The 22,467-nt window shown below is 37.6% G+C and overlaps 1 protein-coding gene across 3 annotated transcripts in view; it reads right to left on the reverse strand.

The window, feature by feature from the left end:
• Positions 1-22,164, reverse strand: part of ATP6V1A (ATPase H+ transporting V1 subunit A) — a 33,373-nt gene extending 11,209 nt beyond the window's left edge. Inside the window, exons 1-11 of one of the 3 annotated variants that reach the window (XM_026713190.2) lie at positions 21,905-22,164; positions 10,945-11,043; positions 8,733-8,861; positions 8,176-8,390; positions 7,146-7,283; positions 6,402-6,553; positions 5,067-5,229; positions 3,580-3,688; positions 2,271-2,393; positions 2,052-2,166; positions 1,210-1,273 (exon numbers count right to left, since the gene is read on the reverse strand). In XM_026713190.2, coding sequence (XP_026568975.1) covers positions 1,210-1,273; positions 2,052-2,166; positions 2,271-2,393; positions 3,580-3,688; positions 5,067-5,229; positions 6,402-6,553; positions 7,146-7,283; positions 8,176-8,390; positions 8,733-8,861; positions 10,945-11,026 — 1,290 coding nt within the window. In that variant the 5' untranslated portion in view covers positions 11,027-11,043; positions 21,905-22,164. Of the gene's footprint in view, positions 1-1,209; positions 1,274-2,051; positions 2,167-2,270; positions 2,394-3,579; positions 3,689-5,066; positions 5,230-6,401; positions 6,554-7,145; positions 7,284-8,175; positions 8,391-8,732; positions 8,862-10,944; positions 11,055-13,721; positions 13,744-21,904 lie in introns of those variants that run through there. The other 2 variants (XM_087926176.1, XM_087926177.1) reach the window with 2 other exon arrangements.
• Between the last annotated feature and the right edge of the window lie 303 nt (positions 22,165-22,467).

Below are 22,467 nucleotides of genomic sequence, written 5' to 3' on the forward strand. Positions count from 1 at the left end.
GCATTTGCTTCTGAGAACTTCTTCAAGGAAAAGACCACAAGAAGCAGAGGATTTCACACTTGAACTTAAAAGCATTTTATAGACAAAGTGCAGTTTGACTGAAAACATCCAATGAGTTTCAAAACTGAAAAGGAAAGTGAATACTTTGTTCTGTGCAAACCATTAGCTTGTATCTAATAACTAAGAAGAGTTTTTACATTAATGGCATAGCACAAAAGGTTGCATGACAAGCTCACAAATTAAAACTCAGTTATTACAAGTTGTCTCCTGTGGCTGAGATCCAAGTAAACCAAGAATTCTTCAAATGATTCCATGTTCTTCAAGTGTGATACATCTAATGAAGACTTCATTCTGAATGAACCAGATCTCTCTTTTGGCACATTCCTTACAGGTAAGGATGGGCAAGCCTATCAATTTTATTTTGTTCATTTCTTCCTTTTGCCAACTTTAGCCATATCCAATCATACTTTCTGTTTTTTAAAATAACAACTATTTTGCTAGCATTTTTTCTATGATTTTCACAAATGTATAGTTTTTTACACTTCCCTAACATAAGCATGCCATTTTGGTTGATGATATGCATTACATTTTGAAAAAAAAACATTATCAAAATATCTTAATTCACATATTTGAGTGCAGTTGTTTTTGCACAGGCATGAAGTTGTGTCATCAGATTGAGTGAATTATCACATGTTTAGAACCGTAATTGACCCCTCTTTTCCAAAAAAGAAATAAGCATTTGAGATTAATGTTGAATTGTATCAGATTATGTATAAGTGATATCATAAACTTCTGCCTATAACTAAAGATGAAGAAAACACCTTTCCTCAATGCTATTCTTACCATAAGATCTGATCTGCTAAACCAAAATTTAAAAAATGAGTATTAGTTGTCTCACTATAAACTGGTAAAAAAGATGACCAGAATATTACAGAACCATTGTTAGAAGAAACAGGGCTATGAATAAGAAGTCCCAGGGAAGCTGGGCAGCAAACTAAGTACCTCAGAACCAGAATAGTAGTTAAGGTACATGGTTAATTACTGCATTTGCTACAGGCTGGCCACCCAAACCTATGGGTCTACATATTTATAAACAGATTAAAAATAACAAACAACACTGAGTCTTTCATAGTAACAGACTCACCAACTAGATTCAATAAGCTTTTATTAAAGCTTCCATTCTAGTCAGAAAGCAGAGTTATTGCCTACCTGAACAATACCCAGCGTAGCAGAAGTAACTGGGTCAGAGAAGTCACCACCAGGAGGAGATACACTGAATAGGGATAGGAGAGAAAAAAGACAGAAAGGGGAAATCACAATTAGTAATAATACATCAAATTGAGAAGGACCATCAATTATACAGTATGTTTGCAATTCACTTTTTAGGCTTGGACTTCCTAATTAAATGCATCTTTCCAAGCAGAAATCTGAGCTGCGAGTTTATCGTTGAGAATGTTCCATTGCAACCCCCAATGAAGGCTGAACTTTTAGCTTTGCCCTCTCTAGCGATCTCAGTAAGATCAGCAAAGCAAAACCTTCCTCAATCATAACAGTGGTTGTCAGAAATGATATTCAAAGTATGAGTTTTGCCACTGAAACTATGGTTCCCCCACCCCCATTTTAAATATTTTTATAGAATCCAGGTAAGGACTAAGTTGGAAAGATATTAAGAAAATGAATATTTAATCAAATATAAATGGGCAGAGAATATACTTAAATGAACAATTTGATTTATGACTGTAGTTCTTAAAATGAATCAGAGACATTGCATAATATTCACAGAACAGTGAAAAACTGTATAGTATCAAGAAAATGACAACTGTAACAAATTGCAGACTGATCTCTCTAATGCTGTCTTGAAACAAGAAATGTCTTTTTTATTTATTTTATTTATATAATGCTCCCCATTATCTCTTTCAGTTTCACTTTATGAACAAGCATTTTTAATTTCAGGGAATGTTTCCTATATACAAGATGGTCAGATAAGAGACCATAGTGCAAAATAATATACACTGTGCAGAAAAAGAACATCTTGTCATTAATATACTCACGCTCCAACTATGCTAACGCTTCCTTCTCTCTCTGGATTCCCCAGACACTTCACTCTACCAGCCCGTTCGTAGAAAGAAGCTAGGCGAGCACCAAGGTAGGCTGGATAACCACTATCTACAATCACCCAATAAAATGCAAGTTAGCTTCTCTAATGACAAAAAGAAAAAAACTTTTGAAATCAGTTTTTTCCCAAAAGTTACAAAAAAGAAAATGCATACCAGCAGGCATTTCAGCCAGCCTCCCTGAAATTTCTCGAAGTGCCTCTGCCCATCGGGAAGTTGAGTCAGCCATCATACTGACATGATAGCCCATGTCACGAAAATATTCAGACAGGGTAATCCCTATGATCAATAATAATTACAAGTCATATATTACATAGAAAGACCTTCACCTGTAATGGCTTATGAGAAATCTTCAAGAAGAATTCCAGAATCTAAGATTTGTATCAAAGTGTACAATTGATTGTTAGGCATAAAAAGAATATTCATTTGCTTCTTATAGTTCTTCCTTTTCTTCATTTTAATTAAATGCTGGAAACAAAGTATTTTGTTTTACATACCCCAAACCAGAAAAGGACCAAGTTTATAGGGGACCCTGGGACTGCACATTGGGTGCTGAGGGCAACACATGATCGGCCAGCTGCCCTCATTTGGTATAAAATACTTAAGTGCTTGGGGATGTTTCATGATTTACTTCTTCTCACCATTGTACTGTATCATGAAATTAGCTTTCCTTAGTTTGCATTTTCCTTGAAATGGGCTCCTGCTGTACAATACAAAAACTCTTGAGTTGTTTTTGTAAGAGAGGTCCTCTTTAGTCATTGTTTTCAGATGCCTATTTGTTTAGGTTTGGTTTTGTATGAAAAAATCAGGTAGGTAGGGCTCATACCTTTAAGGGATTTATACACTGTAACAAGCAGTTTAAATCTGACTCTGTATCTATTGGGACCCAAAGTACAATCTTATAATGGTATGTGGGGAAGACTGTGGGAGACAGGGCAAACAGATGCTGCTTAGGGAACAGGCAGAAAAGAGGCAGCATAATGCACAGCTGTGAAATGGGCAGAGCAAGAAGCTCAAAAGGGACGTTCGTTAAACTGTAAAGATGACAGCAGGAGAATTATACTTTCAGACTTGCAAGATTCTTTTGAAGTAGTTTTACAATAAAGTAGAAATTAGTTTTTCTGGTTGTGTTTCTTGCCTGGTTTGCCTAGTAAGGCTGTTAAATCTATAATTAATGCCCTCAGTGTCTTTAGGGCCTCTACAAGAGAGATAATAAAATAGATCTCTATAATGTTCCCTTGCTTGCCCAATCAACCTCACTTGGCACCAAGACCCTACTATTACAGTTCTGTTTTTATTCTATATTAATGGGAGTTCTTGAGTGTAATCTTTAGTGACACAGATCAAAGTTAAGTTTATAGGCAAATTGTTATAAGCACCTTTTGAATTGGAGGAAGCCATCAATAGCGAAAAGACCAAGAAACCAGTATTAAGTCAATTCCATCTTTGTTTTCACATTTCTTACCAGTGTAGATAGAGGCTTCTCTGGCAGCAACAGGCATATTGGAAGTGTTTGCTACTAGAGCAGTTCTCTTCATTATGCTTTCTGTCTTACCATCAACTTCCATAGTCAGCTACAAATCAAAAGAAAAATGGAAACAAAAGGGTATTAGTTTTCTGAAGGAAAAATAAAAGTAGATACTCGAATGATTCACAAATTTTAACTCCCCAACAATATTATTATCCTATTACAATGCAAAAGATATAATATTTTTGCACAGATTTTTTAAAAAAGGTTGATATGCCCTATTTAAGGTCCTGAATCATGGAACTATAACAGGTTCAATTATGATAATAGTGAATCTGCCCTCAAAAACTGAACTCAGCCAAATATCCTTAAACCATTTTGATAACTGCCTAAAAATTCAGTGTAGGATGTATAGAAATCAGAGGGACTACATGAAATGAACCATAGTCCATTTAAGATTCTGCTAAAATGAGTTTGTTAGTGTTTAAGGTGTCATAACACTCTTCGTTTCTTTTCATAAATAAGAATTATCTTTAAATTCATTTCATTTAAATTCATTTCTAATAATTGCTGCTTCTGTTTCTGAATGTATGTAAATTGAGATGACTACTAGACTTTAATAATTAAATATTTTATCAATAATCTCAAGTCAAAATACAAAGCAGAAAAATAAAACAAAATAAAAATACACTAAAACAATTCTGTATTGTTTACCATTTTTTAAACCAGCAATTTTAAAAACTACAGTATGTTACATTTTGAATCAAGTTGGGGACTTTTCGTGGACCTGGGGACTGCACATCTTCTTAACAGTTTTGGATTTATAAAAGTTGTAAAGTATACAATGATGTAACTAGAGAGGATGGGAGTGAATGTGGTTGTATCTAAGAACCATTAAAATTGAGTTGGGGGCTCCACTGAAATAAGCTGGGATTGCATCTAGCCTACAGGTTTCCCAGTAAAATGTTTCTGTAAAAATAGGTTCTTAAGGCAACTCTGCTCATATTGAGTGGATAGCAATAGCTCCATAAAAACAGTAATAGAATGGAATGGAATGGAATGGAAGGGGAGGGAAGAGAAAGAGAAAGAGAAGAGCTTTATTTGGCCAAGTGTGATTAGATATACCAGGGAATTTGTCTTCGGTGCCAGAAGCTCTCAGTTTATTTTCTATTTAAAAGATTTTAAATAGAAATCTTTTTTTATGTAATGTTTTTATTTAAAGTTTCCCAAGTATTATTATTTAATCAACCAACTTCAAACATCAGAAACAAACATGTTTGTAAACCTCATAAAACCAATATGGATATTTCTATTATCTTTTAAAGGGAACTAAAAAGTCAATACATTTTTGGGAAGGCTTCCAAAAATGTTTTTGATTTTTTCCCTGAAAATCAACATAATTACTTAAATTAAATTGCAACATGGGGCCAGAACCTCCCCCCTGAACTCTCATTTGCACAGTATTGCCAGCTCCCAGTACCAACCTCTGGAAAATCTCTGAGCACTTCTGACATTTCATTTCCCCGTTCACCACAGCCTACATAGATAATAACACCACTGTTGGAATACTTAGAAAGAGATTGGGAAATAACTGTCTTTCCACAACCAAACGCCCCAGGAATAGCAGTAGTACCTCCTTGAACACACCTAGATATTAAAAAAAAAACATTCATATTAAATCAGAAGAAAACATCATGCTGTGTAACAGAGAGCTCTGTAAAACAACCAGCAACTCTATAATCTCGTTTGGCTGGTTTCAGCCCATTTCTTTCTCATGTTTTGGTAGGCATTCTAGTTCTTCCCATTCCAGAGAAAACTGTGTAGTGACCAATTGATATTTCATCCCAAAAATTTTATCTCTCCACGATAGAAGATAAATAACCTGAGCCTATAAAAAGTGAGCAAAATTCTATCTTTGTCAACATAACACACTTAACCCTGAAGAACTCACTACTAAATTCCTTTTGTTTGGGTTCAGAAGAAAGTTGGGAGGGAACCCTTACTTCTGGATACTGGAGTTCCAGAAAATTCAAATTTATTACAGCCCTGAGGGTAGATACAGATAAGATATTGAATAAAAGAAATACTACATCTTTATACATACATACATACATACATACATACATACATACATATATACACACACACACACGTGTGTGTGTGTGTGTGTAGGTGTTTAAGAAGTTCTTCTCTTTCCATGGTTGGTAAAATGAAGACCCAGATTTGGTTAGGGACAATATGCTGACATTTGTAAACAGTTCAGAGAGTGTGGTAAAGCACTATGAAGCAATATATAAGCCTAAGTACTATTGCTATTTATACATTTATAAAAGATTTCACATATCAACTGAATACTTAGTGACAGAGTGCATAGAGAAAAAACCCAAAAAATTCTTTGTTCTAGTTTCTATATAGGTCTTGGGGGAAAAAAGAGAAAAGAAATATACTCCATTTCAAACATAGTCACCCTTTTCTCTGAAAGTCAATGTTTTATCTGAAACTAAAATTTACCAAGATGCAGATTTTACAGTGGGAATTTGTTTCATATTTCAATGTTGAAAAAATATGCGTGCTTCTAATTTATTTTTGGCTTGTTCAATATTTTTCCTGCCTCATCACTCAAACTCCCTTTTCACACTGCAACTACAGTGTGAGGCAGCCTGGAAAGGAGAACTGGCTCTGAGAAACAGCTCACTTGGTGAGCTTTCAGGCTGAGAAGGAATCACATTGTGTTATAAAATAATTGTGATTCATAAAAAAGAAACAGCACCAACAGATCACTTTCAACAAAAAAGCAGTCAGAAACAACTGGCACTTACGGAAACAGTGCATCAAGGACTCTCTGACCAGTTAAAAGAGGGTGATTTGCAGGTAACTTTTCTGTGACAGGACGGACTTGACGCACAGGCCAGACCTGGACCATTGAAAATTTCTCTTTCACATCCTCAAACTCCAGCTCCAACACAACATCCTAAATGAAAGCAGCAAAACAAAGATCAATGCAAATGAGAGACGAAAACAAACAAACCTTGTCAATACAAGACTACAGCTAACTTCACTAGTCAAATGAGAACTACGTTAGTAAAGCAGGGAGTCAAGAATTTGTGTAAAGCCGAGGTAGGGGAGCACAGAAACAAAGACGTATATTTCCATAAAGCTATAGCAATAAAGCCATAGCAATTCAGGGCACCATGAAGGCTATCTATAAAGTACAAATAATTTTAAAGCTATTGGCTCATTAATACTGTAAGACTCCACACAGTCATATCATTTCTCATCAGAATTGGTTCAGCCATACACTAATTTCAGTGATATAGATAGATACAGATACACACATGCACACACAAACACACACATGACTGTCAGGGAAATTAGACAGGAAAGTTGTTATCTATACATTTCTCTAATTCTTTTTAACTCAAACTTGTAGCACCCCTACAAGTTAAGAATGCAAATAATGGGAAATGTTTTCCTCCAATTTGGTACCAGTCTAAAGCATCAAAATCCATATATTATTTAGGAAAGGCAACAGACTAGCAAATTTAATTAAAAGAAAAACTTACAGATGCATCATAATTTCCAGGTGGAGCAATGTACGTTATTGTACCTCTGTTTCGTGGAGGCAACATGATTTTGTGCTTTATAAGGGAATTCTCATTCACTAAGCCATAGATATCGCCACCTGTAATGTGGCTACCAACCTGCAATTAAAAAGAAATTCTTAAATTACAAATACATGCTCTATATATGAATGCCTACTATAAGGATGGATGACATATTGAAACTCCACATTTCTTTAGAAAAAGTGGTTGAGGACCTTATATTGACAGTCCGCAAATGCCTTTTCTTTTTCTCTAATAACACAACGTAGAGCATTCCCTTAATACAGACAATGAATTCAACGCCACAATACAGGCAAATCATTCAAGGAAAATATCTTAAAAATGTATCATCGCAAGTGTGGAGATCTAATATAAAGAATATATAATACATATATAAACAGTGAGAACATACACACAATACTGAATGTATCTCTATAATCCATTAGGACAAATCCTTCTTGTTTCGGTGAACCATAGCTTTGACTTACGGTAATGGTAAAGTTACCTTATATATCAAGAAATATCTTAATATTTCAATATAACAAAATAGAAATAAATACAGATATAATGAAATATGTAAGAATAAACAATGTAAGCAGTATCACTATTGGATTGTATGTGAATAGAATTTAAAATGCACAAAATGATAAATGTAATAGCGTATTATGGTATAAATAAGAAAACAAGTTATAATCATGATGTATAACATGTAATCAAAAGAGATTATACTGTATGATAGCTACTATCAGGATGTATATTATGATGTTAAAAAAAGGACTTGATATAACCAGTACAATGATGTTGTAAAATTGGAACTGTGGATGAACAATAATGAAAAATATACAATAAATTTTTTTTTTAAAGAAAAAGAAATATAAGTACAACAGTTGATGGATGCTAGTATACTGGTTCCCATTTTAGTATGGAAAATCCTAGTTCAAATATGTGCCAACATCTACTGAAATATTTCAAAGAATCCAAAATAACTTACCCGCAGGTTTTTTATAGGAGTGAAGTCCCATTTGATATCTCTACTCAAAGCTGTCACATTTACACCTCTGGGAATGTATATACTTTGAGTCCGACTACTAATATCTGTCAAAGGTCTTTGGATACCATCAAAAATGGCTCCCATGATACCAGGGCCAAGTTCCACAGAGAGAGGTTTGCCAGTACGAAGCACAGGATCTCCAACTGAAACACCAGCTAAAAAATTTGTTGAGGAAATTACTCTAGAAAACACTGTCAAATACAACCTGCGTTGTTGTAAATTTTTTTCTGATGATGAGCCAAAATAAATATTGTTAACATTCCAAAGATTAATTGTTAACCATCTAAACAAAACATTTCATATTATAAATCATGTTTGCACTTATAATTTTCTAAATTCTCCAGCTAATGAATTTTAATTTTGGTTAATTGGTATTGTGCATAAGAATATTGTTAAATGCTTATAGTTGTTAAAACAGGCTATATTTTGTCTTTTCATTATTTATGCCCTCTAAACTCATATCTTAAGCTAAACTTGCATGTCAGCTAAAAGGATACAGGTTTCCTCATATACCTGGATAGTAGCCATATCACCCTCCAAACGGATAATCTCTCCTACAAGTTCACTATTGCCAACTCGTACCAGTTCATACATAGCAGCTCCTGCCATGTTGCAAGCAGTGACCACTAAGAAAAACCAAAGAAAAGGATTATATAGCTTGAATTATAATTCTAACAAATAGTAGCTTTATTTTTTCTTTACTATAAATCTTGTCATTTGGCATGAAAAAACTAAGCATTATTTTAATATATAAATATGAGGATCAGAATCACATCTACTGTTTTCCGAACATGAACTCAACTAACAAATATGAGACATCCAAAAAAATAGTAATGTCAGAAAAAAAGATGAAGTCACTCTAAAGTACAGAGACTCTCCTATGTAGCATTCATCTTGCTTTGGGAACAGTCATGGACAAGAAATTTCATCTCTCTGCTCAGCTATTCAGCTACCAGCTCATTTATTTAAAGTTTCTAGAAGCCCTACTGAACTCTTTATAGTGCTCAGTTAAAATGCCCAATAAACAGGTAACACAATGAGGTAGGCCTAAATGGGTTACTACGGGATCCACATCAATCTTCTGAACTGATAAAGTCATTTATCTTGTCATTTATCATAGAAATTGGATAGAATCCTTCAGTGAAAAGAAAAACTTCTGAAACGTGGGTTAGACTGGATCCTGACTGGCTTTCTGTTATAACCAAATCTATAGTGAAGTATTGGAGGATACATGTTTGAGAGAGAGTATCATAAAGGACTTTCATGAAAATACATCAGTATGAGCTTTTAAAAAGTGTATCATTGTACCTTAAAATGCTTGTGAGAACTACCAAGAATTCTTCCATGTTCTTTTTCTTCAATAGTATAATATAAACAAGTGATTGACAAAGATAAGCTACACCAGCCATTCAACAAAAACACAACTACCTGAGATAATTAAAAGAAGCAGGTGAAAGAAAAGGAGGAAAAGAATCTAGTAATGGTAAGAAAAAAATAATGGTTTCTTAATCTGAGAAATGTATGGCTAGAGTAAATTACACTAAACAATATATCACAATTTATGTGACAATTCTTTAATGTTGGTTTCTGAAACATTCTTTGTGTCAAATTTTATATTAGTACATCACCCTATCTTCTCACTTCTAATTATTGCACTATTGATAAAAATAATTTGCTAAGCTATTATCCTATGCACATTTATATGAGTAAACATGCATAGAACTGTATTAGTCTCTTTACAATGATACTCTTTATCTGTAGCAATGTTTTTTTGCCTTCTGTGAATCTTGCATTACCAGATCATCATGCCAGAAGATTTCAAAACTGAACTGCCTATAATTTGTATATTTTCACACAGAACAATGTAAGTTCTCCATTTCATTCCAACAACAGTTCAAAAAGAATTACATCATCATAACATGATTGGAAGAAAGGTTGTGTGATACTGTAGCTCAGAAACAGCAAACGAGTCTCTAACTGAAAGAAGGGAAGGGCCTCTGAGAAAGGTAAGGACTTCAAATGAAATACCAATACCAAGACTAGGAGGTACCCATTAAAGCAAAGGTCTATTAATCTGCAAAAGAATTTTATGCAAGTGTACTTTATGTATGCATAAAATAGGAATCAGGATTTTACACATGCTCTGAAGCATATAAGCAGTCCTCAATTTATGACTGGCCATTTAATGTAAATGTAATTATAAAATGTTGCACCTGCCCACCCCTCAACCCCTGGATCACATTATCACATTTTGGGTGCTTGACAATCTGTTCATATTTAAAATTGTTGCCCAGTGCCTTGTGATCACGTGATTGCTAACTGATTCCAGTCATTTATTGTCTGTCATTTGCAATCTTCTCTGCCAACTTCATCATAAAGTCAGTGGGGAAGTTTGCAAGTAGAAGGTTGGATTTGTGGTCAAGTGCACCAAGCAATTCCCCTTCCCCTCCATGCAGGAAAGGAAAATCTTCCCATGTGCTGGAGGAATGGACCTCAAATCTGGTGAAAGCACTAATAAACACCTTCATTCTAGAAGGCTCAGAACAGCAAAAGGCAAACATTTAGGACAGAACCATGCTCTATTCTGTTCATGTCCACAGAAATAATAATACCAAGCATAAAGATATCTCCATCAAAATGAGAAATTCTCATAATGTTTGCTATGTAAAAGAGAAAAAGATTTCTCAAAGAGAACAAAGCACCACTTACCAGGCCCTGAGACTCCATAGACATAGCCAAACATGTTTTCTCTATCTTCATCACGGATTTTGGGGAGTTTAGAGAAATCCATCTTAAATCTTCAATAATCTGAAAAATGACTGGAGATAATGGGGCATGGGGGGGGGGGAGAGAAAATATTTAATCTTCCAATTAAATCAGATTATCTTAGTCAGTAACTAGCAAAGCAGAATTAATGTCATTAATCATTACCACCATTAGAGTTTCTGAGCATAATTTACTTGTGTTGTAACAAGTAATATTACTTAACATTCCTGTACTTGTGTTACTGTAAATTAATGAATTTGCTTTCTCTTCCTATGTTCACTTAATATTCTTCTTAACATGTGTAGAATACAACTATTTGAGTGCATAAGTATTTATATCTGTACCTGCATCCTCTCAGATCTGCAATCTTAGAAATTAAGCATCTGAATATGAAACTATATAAATTGTGAGGCAATGCATCCTAACAAAATAGATGAAAGTACTAGATAACCAATTATAGCATTGCCTATGGGCATATATCTGTTGAAGCCCTCAAAGAATTACTAGCATTTTTTTCTGAACCACAGCAATTCCCCTTCTCAGAAGTGGAGAGAGCAAATGCATATACCCGGTAGTATTACTGCTGACAACCAGGAAAGACTGCATTGCCTGATGCAAACCTTGCAAATGCTGCTGCTGCTTTAACTATCTGAAAAGACTCTGCAAATCATTTCTTTTCCATTGTCTGCAAAGCCCTATAAATAAGTCAGCATCTGACTGTCTTCTGATGGAAAATCAGTGGCAAAAAGTACAAAGTACATTTTGCACTTTGGTTTGGAAACTCCTAAGATGCAACTACTACTACTTGCCTTTAATTGTACTACAGGTAATCCCTGACTTACAAGAGTTCGTTTAGTGACTATTCAAAGTTACAATGGCACTGAAAAATGTGACTTATGACCGTTTCTACAGTTATGACCTTTGCAGCATCCCCATGATGTGATCAAAATCCAGATGCTTGGTAACTGGTTCATATTTGTAATGGTTGCAATGTCCTGAGGTCATGTGATCAGCTTTTGTGACCATCTGGCAAGCAAAGTCAATGGGGAAACCAGATTCACAACAACCATATAACTAACTTATCAACTGCAATGATTCACTTAACATCTGTGGCAAGAAAGGCCATAAAAATGGGGAAAAAATCACTTAACAAATGCCTCACTTAACAACAGAAATTTTGCACTTAATTATGGTCATAAGTCAAGGATTACCTGTACAAGCGGGTGCACCAATTTCAAACCTTCAATTACTGATCAGTAAGTAAGAAGTACTGATCAAGAAGTAAGTAAGGTTCTCTTTTGTGTTGTTTGCAATTATTTGAATTGAATGTCCTTGAAGCAGTATTCTGAATCCCTGAAGAGCTTTGAAAGTAGCCACAATTCTAGAATTCTGATATGAAATGGCTCTGATATCATGCTACTAGCCCCTTATGTAAAAAATGCCACAGGGGACATCCTAATCCAGACTTATATCACATGCCACTCCCACCACAAAGACAACGTTGCAATACATCACAATGTCACATGACACGATCGAATTTGACACCTGTATCCTAGTCCTTTGTGATGCATCAGTAAGTGAAATGCGATTGAAGCCCTAGAAAAAGAATCAAAGAATTAAACATATTTGAAGAAAGAACTACTAATGAAGTACTACACCCGGAAAACAAAAATGAAAGACAGAAATATAGAAAGATTACCCTAAATTTCAGATGGTCCCCCAGAAAAAAAACAAATATTCTTGGATATTCAAATTCCCTGTCAACATATGCTTGCCAAATCTAACCAATTCTACACAGTTTTCTCTTCCCATACAAGTGTACAAGAAGCTACATTCCAAAAAAGAGCAAGGCCAGCACTAAAAACAATTAAGAATTAAACTGATTGTCTACAACAAGGTATTCTATCTATAGAGTAATTTAACACCTTCTGCAATATCCCCACCATTCCATGTGACACACCATCTAATCTCATGCACAATAAACAGTACAGAGACATCTCCTGCCTTCCAGCAGAAACAGCAAAAAGGAAGGAAAAAACAGGATGGACATAAATTAACGGGTAACTGTGTTTGGAAAGGAAGGAAAACATAAAGGAGGAACAAAACTGTGGAAATTAGAAGAGTTGAAAAGATAGCTAAATAAGGAAATAAGAACAAGAGAATGAAGAACCGTTTGGAAATTATTAGCATAATTATATCATCTAGATAAGCCGTCCATTCGAAACATAATTCATTCTACAACCCTATCTTCAAATGTGTCCACATTTTCAGCAGTAATGACTTGTTACATTTAGATTCTCTTTGTGCCCTTATTTATCCCTCTCCCTCTCAATCATAAAGAAGACAGACCTTAGCTCTTAGTTGCCTTTTCATTTCTGTTTCTCCCTGAAGGGGATTGAATAAAATCAGTAACTCAATAAATCAGCCAATTATTACTGCTACGTGTCAAGCCTCTTGAACTTGGGCAGCTGGAAGAACTCATCTGAAAATGTATGGGCATACCAATATAAACCATTCTCCATTTAGGATTTTCCTATCTCAAATTTAAAAATACCGCTTCATTTAGGTATTATTGTGGGATAATACCGAACATCATTTGATGTGATATTTTAAGAGACTGAAGCTTTTATAGTAGTGAAATTATGTTTCTCAATTATAATTCACTTCAGAACCAATCTCTTCCAAAGAATTTTATAGTAAAAATACAAGCTAGATCTTACCTTAAATAATGAACAAAAATATCCACCAAGATTATAAAGTTATAAAAGGAACCTCTTAAGTACCGTGATTAGAAACTGGAAATAATTTGCTTTGCCTGAAACTCTCACAAATATGTTAAAATAGAGTTTACGCACATACAGCTGAGAAATAATCACTTGACTTGATGACTCATCAATTTCTCCACAAGGACTGTTGCAGTTGCAAATAGAAGACCAACTAGCTTGAAAGTTTTTAAAACTTTCAGTACAGTATAGGTAGTCCTCAACTTACAACCTTAATGGAGTATGCCAACCTCCATCTCTGATGAAGCTGTTAAACAGTGTGAGTTGTTAAGCACAGCATGGGGTGCCTCAGCAGTGGAGGAAGTCCCAGGAGGCCTAGCACAGGCACAGATCCATCTTTCTTGACTCTCCCAAGGCCTCTGAAATACCCCTGAAATACCCTGTACTCCATTTGCTTCCCCTCAACTCTTAGGCTTGTTTCCTTACTCAATGGATCCCTGAAGTCCTTGCCCATGCACCAAGTCCTCAAAGGGCTTGGCCCCCCTGCCCACCGCGACACCCGTTACAATATCACAGTCTTAGGGAAGCAGAGTAGATCATTCCATTCCTGGGCTGTATGGTTTAGGGACACTAAGAGATGGAATAGCCTTCCTTCCTTCCTCAATATGAGATTGGGAGCTCCGGAGATCTTCAGAAGAGAAGTACATGATGGATGTAAGGGGATGGGGACCCAGTGGGAGGGAAAAGCAGGTGCAATGCTTGTAGAGACCTAGCAGAGTGGGATGGTAGAAGGAAATAGGTGGAGGATCACTGTTACATCCCTCCGATTAAAGGTGAATGACCACTGGGGCACTGCACCAGCCATAACTTTGAAACAGAGTCGTAAACATCTTTTGGGAAGTCTGTTGTATCTCTCCATGGTCACTAAGCAACCAGTCGTAAGCCTAAGAGTATCTGTACACTATAATAAGATCTACCTATCAAAAGCAGGATAAATCTGTCATAAGCGCAACAAGGATTTAATTTGTACTATACAGGCCCAGCTTTTGTTACCTTGATTAGAGTACAAAGAGGTTTTCAGATCATAACAAGGTTATTTGCTGTATCTTCCTTCTTCAGAGGTCAGAGCTAATAGCTGAGTAAAATATTTTTCTCACTTTGAGAAGACATAGTCTATCTACTTCTTAGCCGTGCTTATTGTATTTAGTTATGTTGGGATGGTCCAATGACATCACTATAAAATGGTAATCCAGCTATGGTAAAATTAGACCCACATTTTCACATAAGAAAATATATTTCAGCTGCACAATAGATATGAACATTGTAGTAAATGATACTGTATCAAGTCAGACCAAATGAGTAGCAATATTCCATGCTTTTGGACATACCTGGAATCAAGTATGATTTTGCATGGATTTTGAAAATTCAAAGTCAGCTGTTACAAACTAGTTCAGTCTACTCTCACAGTTGTTGACATTCTGGTTTTCAATATAATAGAGATAAACTATGAAATTCTGTTCTATAGTTGTTACCTCTGAGAAACAACTATGTGCTGATATTTCACTAATCATGCTGCTCAATTCTTCAGAACAGACGTAGAACTGAACTTTGCAATAGATGTTATATGCTTACATAATGCTTGTATTCAATGGACCAGAATGCCCACCAAGGTTATTAAATGCCATATAGGGTGACATTCAATAAACTTTTCATTTAAATACCGTGTTTCTCCAACGATACAGCCTCCACCAATAGGAAGCCCCACCATGTTTTATTGGCATAAAATCAAATTAAGCCCCTCTCCCCAAATTAAGGCCCATATTAAACATGCGAAATGGGGGGGGAATGGCAGGGGGATGGCGGGCGGGGGGGGGGCTTGCCGTTAGGAAGTACTTTTGTTGCATGCCCGGATATGGTGCTGCCTGCGTTGATGGGGCACTTCGTATCGGGAGAACTTCTGCCACCGTTGCTTTCCCTTCTCCCTTGCTGCCGCGGCGTTAGAGCAACGCCGCGGTGTTTGGCGCAGCCACGTGCGGCCAGCCAGGGCTCCTCCCTGCAACCGGAGCCCTGCGGAGACACTTGGCTTCAGGAGCTCCTGTTGCCGCCTTCCCTTTGCCTTCGAAGGTAAAGCCAATTATTTTAAAAATGACACCCTACTACAACAAAGCCTCTCCTGCCTGAGGGCAGCCCAACCCCAGATGGGGAGGCGAATCTCCCGGGGCTGCAGCGCGGGATCGGCCCATCCCGGGAGAAGCACCCAGCCACCATTCCTGCCTGGCGCCGGGCAGAGCGTGAAGAGCTTCGCCTGGGGCACCCAGAACAGCTGAAAGGCGGGCCCTCCTGCCCGGCGGCAGAGCTCTAACCAAGGCAGCGAGTGCCTCCCTGCCGGGACCTCCGCTCATCCCACCAGGGCTGCGCCAGAGCCATGAGGGCTGGGCAGAGCTGGGAAAGTGAGCCGCGGGTGCGCACCTGCCTGCCAAGCGAAAGAGCCAGGCCGCCCCAAGCTTGGCTTCCTTCCCAAGTCCCTCCAGCCCGAACCCAAAGGGGCCACCGGGAGAGGCCGCCCAAGGCAGTGATAGTGCCCACCCATCCGTGGACAGGGAGGCAAGGCGACGGCCTGCATTGCGTCCTCCTCCGAGCTGAGCCTCGCTGAGTCAGCGCCTCTGCCTGATGCCCGTTCCACTGCAGCGTTTGGAGCTGCCAGCACATTGGAGATGCGTGGGGATGGGGACAGGCTGGGCGAAGGGTGGAAAGGACGGGGGCTCTCGCCGCCTGCCAGGGAAGCAGCGCTGCCATCATCTCGCCTCCCTGTCCACGGACGGGTGGGCGCTATCACTGCTTCGGGCAGCCTCTCCTGGTGGCACCTTCGGGTTCGCGCTGGAGGGACTTGGGAAGGAAGCCAAGCTCAGGTCGGCCCGGCTCTTTTGCTTGGCAGGCGGGTGCGCACCCGCAGCTCTCTTTCCTTGCTCTGCCCAGCCCGCACGGCTCTGGCGTGGCCCTGGCGGGATGAGCAGAGGGTCCGGCGGGGAGGCGCTCGCTGCCTTGGTGAGAGCTCTGCTGCCGGGAAGGAGGGCCCACCTATCAGCTGCGCTGGGCACCCCAGGCGAAGCTCTTCGCGCTCTGCCCGGCGCCAGGCAGGGATGGCGGCTGCGTGCTTCTCCCGGGGTGGGCCGATCCTGCACTGCGGCCTTGGGAGATTTGTCTCCCTACATGGGGTTGGGCTTCCCTCTCGGGCAGGGGAGGCTTTGTTGTAGTAGGGTGTCATTTTTAAAATAATTGGCTTTACCTTCGAAGGCAAAGGGAAGGCGGAGACAGGAGAGCCTGAAGCCAAGTGTCTCCACAGGGCTCTGGTTGCAGGGAGGAGCCCTGACTGGCCGCACGTGGCTGCGCCTAACACCGTGGCGTTGCTCTAACGCCACGGCAGCAAGGGAGAAGGGAAAGCAATGGTGGCGGAAGGTCTCCCGATACGAAGTGCCCCACCAATGCCGAGATCAACATCCAAGCTGTCGCTGCCCACTCACCCGAGGATGCAAGGGGGGGAAATTAAGTCGCCCCTGAAAAGACAGCCTAGCCATTTTTTCGGGGGTCAAAAAAAAAAAAGGCCCAGCCTTATTTTGTGAGAAACACGGTACCTATATTTATAAATTAAAATTTTGTAATTAATATAACCTTGCTTTAACATAGCAAATCTGTACTATGTACTATAAAACTAAAACAAAATTTAAGTTTGAGAACTGTAATATAAAAACATATAAGCATTTTTCTCCATTTTAAGTTCTTGGGTCTTGACTTCATTCTCTCAGAATTTTACTTAATTCTATGTATTTAGAATATATTGACACTGTATATTTTATACTATTTCTTTATTAAAATTTACAATTGTGAGAAAATTCAAGTTTTCTGGTAGTCATGTGATATGAACTTTTTAAAGTTATTAGAAGGTAACTGTGGATTGTTACTATTTAAAATAATTTCAATTTTAGAAACTTCTTTCAAAAATCAACCTATATTAAATGGAAATGAGAAATACTTTGAAATACTAGACATCCATTAAGAAGATTACAAAGCAGACTCCCTGGCATGTTTAAAGGAGATCAATCAATTTTTATTATGGTCATAGTCACAGACTAGCATTACAAATAAGAGCATTAAAACAAAAGTAAAAAAAATAAAAGACAGACAGAATAAAATATTGCTTTTGCTGGTGGTTTTACAGTGGGCAGTTGAAGTTTGCCTAATTTTACATACATCATAACAGAATTTGGCCACATTCCGAAAAACTACTAATACTGATCTTATAACAGTAGTTACCCTGTAAAAAAGATCAGTATTTCCAAGATATTTTATTAGGTAATATGTTATAAATTGAGTCCCTGAGCCCTTAGAGAAAATGCAGTATAGCAGGATGTGAGCTGTATGGTTCCTTGTCCACAGGGGCACAATCGCAGCTCATATAGTATTCTTTTTGTATTGGCCCTCTCAATCTGCTGTGGGAAATGTGTTGCAGCACATGAAGGTTAATGCCCTTTGTATTTTTGGGACAGTTGTTTGATATAAATATCTCACTGCTTTAAAAGGGGGAATTTGATTGCTCCAATAAACATGTGTGGGAAGAGCAGCCCAATCTTGTTGGATTTCCAGATCTTTGCACACTCATATCCCATCATCAAAAGCACTTCTCTGGAGAAACCAAGATACTGCAGGTTTTTTTGAGATGGTCCTGAACTATATTGATTCAAAATTGTCTTCTATGAGGAGAGGACTCAAACTTGTAGAGGAAAAGAGTAGTTTTAACAAATGTGCAAAAATGTAATTGTACATGAGCCTTTGCTAAATGTAACTTCAGTGCTCCTGGAATATACTTCGGGGGTGGGGGGAATATAATTGCTACTGTTTTTTGGTCATTTTAGATGACATACTTTTGATGTGTTTAGTAAAGCTATGGGTTAAAGAAGTTTTACCATACTAGAATTTCTTCAGAATTATTTTTCGTCTAGTACAATGGATTGTTTGAATTTCATACTATGTGTATTGCTGAAATGCTACCATGTTTACATTTAAAAAAAAACACTTAGAATACAGTATTAGATACTTGACAGCTACCTCTCAAGAGACCATAAATAATCATGCTGATTTATTCATTCTTCCCACCTCTGACACAAACTAGTTAAAAGAGAAAAAATGATTAATGGTGAAACATCCAGGCGTGATCTCCATCAGTCTGATACTCTGACTGCGATGTTCCATTCTACTAAATGATAAACTATGGTACCATCAAGGTCAGTTTTCCAAAGCCAAATTAAGAAAAGAATTCTGTAAAAAAATATTCCATAATCTAATCAGTATCTTGGGAACTAAATTAAATAAGAGGGACATGGAAGTGAAGTTACCATTTCTAAACCCAGCAATAGGCTCTGATATTCAACAAACCTGTTACTCCATAGTTTCAACTTCAGCAAGTTTAAGATGTGTGGACCAATTTCCAGATTCCCCCAGCCAATATGTTGAAGTCCACATATCTTAAATACTACCAAGGTTGAAAAACGTTGCTCCTTAAGAATCCAATGGGATTTGGAATTTCCAAATATTCCACAAAAGGTAACAAAATATCCAAGTCACAGAAGGGAAACCACTGATGCTCAAAAATATTCAACATGGACAACATGGATCTTTATTAAATCACAGACACTATGAAAGTACAATACAAAAACTATAAATACTGTTGAAACATATTACCATCTCCTTGCACAATAAACTTGCATAAAAAAACAGATTTATATGTCGACATCTTAAAGAATCAAGAATATACAGCCCATTAAAACCAATATATGGATAACATGACTCTACACAAGGACATTTATATAAGTACAGTTTACACCAAAAAGACAACCATGTGAACACAATACTGCACATAAACAAAAACGATAAACTTGAACAAACCTCCAGCCCATTAAAAAAACCTCAAATTCTAAACAATGTTGACATATCATGGTAAGTCATGGTTTACTGAAAGAATATAAATAGCTGGATTCATACAGCATACTAAGCCACACACTATTGTTTCCAAAGTTCAATGGCTGGATTCACACACACACAAAACCTTAATTGCATGGTAATTCTTCAAGTCTAAACAAATCCTTCAACAAACCAAAAGCACATTCACAAATACAAAAATAATGTATTTTGACAACGCTGGATTTGAAGGAATATGCTTTGGATATTAACAAAAGAAACTAAGCTAAAATAAACTTAGAATTGATTTTACTAATTTGTAATAACACTAGTAACTAACCAATGGTTAATACATCCATTGTTTACTACCTTAAGAGATAATGCTGGGGTTTGCACAGAGTATGGAATATTAATTAATTATCTAGATTTATACATATTAATAAACCACATTTTAGCTAAAGATGCTCTGTGAAGTGAGTCTCTGGATTCATGGTTTATTAAATGATTGAGTCAATAAATTCCAATTGGTTGATACATATAACACTGTAAAGTTAAATATTACAGTCTTGTTCAATAACACTGTGCTATAACAAATCTTGGCTTAGTTTACAATTATGCAAACACTGCTCTAGACTTTCAAGTTAAGCAGGAAGGAAAAAGGGGTTGCAAAAGATGATCACATGAGCCCAAGACACTACAATTATCATAAATCTATGCCTAGTTGTCAAGTATCCGAATTTTGATTATGTAAGCATGGGGATGCTACAATAGTCATAAGAGTGAAAATGGTCATAAGTCTTTTTTTCAATACTGTTGTAACTTCAAATGACTACTAAACTAATAAAATGCTGAAAACAATCTCAGTGTGTCATGATTATGAAGGAAAAAACAAAGAAGTTTTATTTTTGGCAGGGAATTTTTTTATTATAGAAAACTAATAAATGTGAATAAAATATTAATGTACAATATTAAAATAGTTAAGGAAAGAAATAAAAAGCAACCTATACTTTGGAGCTTGGTCTTTGCCCTGTAAAAATTGTATGATATGGCAACCCAGTCTGAGAAGTTAAGACTCCTAAGATACAGCAAAAGAATTATTGGTCTTATTCATACAGCATGCTTCGTCATGATGTGGCTGGATTAGTTTTAGTTCCCTCTTTCTGTTCCTGTAGTTACAGCAATTACACTAAGAGCACGACAAAGAAAACATGGGGTTTGGGAAGAAGGAATACTGGTTGGAAACTGGTAACAGAATGAAAATGGGTGGGAGGGTTACCTAATTGAAAGATAAGCATTTTAATAAACTATCATTTCAAACCTGCACAGTTATTCAAAAGTGACTTGGAACTTATTTGACATAGCAATCTCCAGTCTCACAAGGAGAGGGTTCTTTTCATTTGATTATATCACATTCAGTAATCTGGTAAATGTACTGGCTGGGAAATCTCATGGGACTCTATTTGCAGAGACTTCGCTCTTATGGATGCAGTGAGATAAACTCTTGCTCATGTCCTCATGTGGTATCTCACCCAAGCATGTGCTCTGATTTCCCAATCATCTCCAAATCTGAGGGTCATGCTGATGAATTTTATATTTATTACATTTAAAGTATGTTAATAGCACTCAAATATTTTCACCAAATCATTGTGGAAATCTTTAACTGGAATCTGAACTAAATTGTAGAAAATCTGCATGTTAAGATTATCCATATTAAAACCAAAAGAGGCAAAACTTAAAGGGCAAGAACAAAAGGAAACTTAAAGGGCAAGAACAAAATATCTGATATCCTCCTTTGACCGTTTAATCTCCTTTTTTCTCTCTTATTATAATGACAGATAAATCCCAGCAATTAAAAAATTTATCAAGAAGAACATTTCCTGGGCAGAATATAAATAGCTAAATGCAGCTTTATTCTAAATTAAAGGCAAGAACAGCCAACGAATAAATCTCAAGACTATTAACCATCGACATATTTTTCTAATTGCAACCTTGGGAAAACATACGGAAAGCTGACGCTTAAATAGAATCAGTTGGACGTCGCTTGGGTTAATATGAATAAAGCTGAAATACAAATAACACAACACAGAAACCAACAGAATCAATGCGAAGGGAAGGAAATAGCCGGCACTATTTCCCATCTTTGGCTGCAAAGGCAACAACACACACTGCGGAGGAACCGGCTTAAAGGTATGAATGAACCAGAACCCTTTTGTCGCCGAGAGGCTCACCGAAACAGTAATTGCTCTCCGAGGAGGGGGGAAAAATCTTTTGGTCAAGCACAGATGTCAGCTCCGCCCAAAGACCCTCGGAGGCCAGAGAGGGAATGGAAAGAAAAGGAACCTTCTGCTCCGGAAAGCTCCCCTCCCTCGACGGAATCGCGCTCCGGGGAAGAAAGCGACACGCCCGTTCTGCAGCGCCGGCAGCAGCTGACCGCTCCGCCACCAATCGCGGCGACCTCCCACTTCCCTCCCCCAAGAACGACCTTCCCCGGTAACCCCCACGCGCTTGCGCTAGAGGAAGTGACGTCACGTGCTTTCCGTTGCGTTGGTCTGCGGTGCCCGTAGGTCGCGCCCGTGTTTTGCATAATAACGGGAAAGCTGTTACACATCGTGGTCATCTTTCCTTGTCCTTTGAAATGAACACCGACAGGCAGAGGACGGGGATGAAAAAGAGCGGAAAGAGTTCGCGCGTGCACCCATTTTGTAATAAAATAAACCGGAATTCCATGACTTTGCACAGCACGCTAAACCTGATTTGCAAATCACAGCAGGACACAAATCAAAGCAGCATG

This window comes from Pseudonaja textilis, chromosome 2 (genome assembly GCF_049901715.1).
Source record: "Pseudonaja textilis isolate UNSWEBS1 chromosome 2, rPseTex1.2, whole genome shotgun sequence".
Lineage (NCBI taxonomy): Eukaryota > Metazoa > Chordata > Lepidosauria > Squamata > Elapidae > Pseudonaja > Pseudonaja textilis.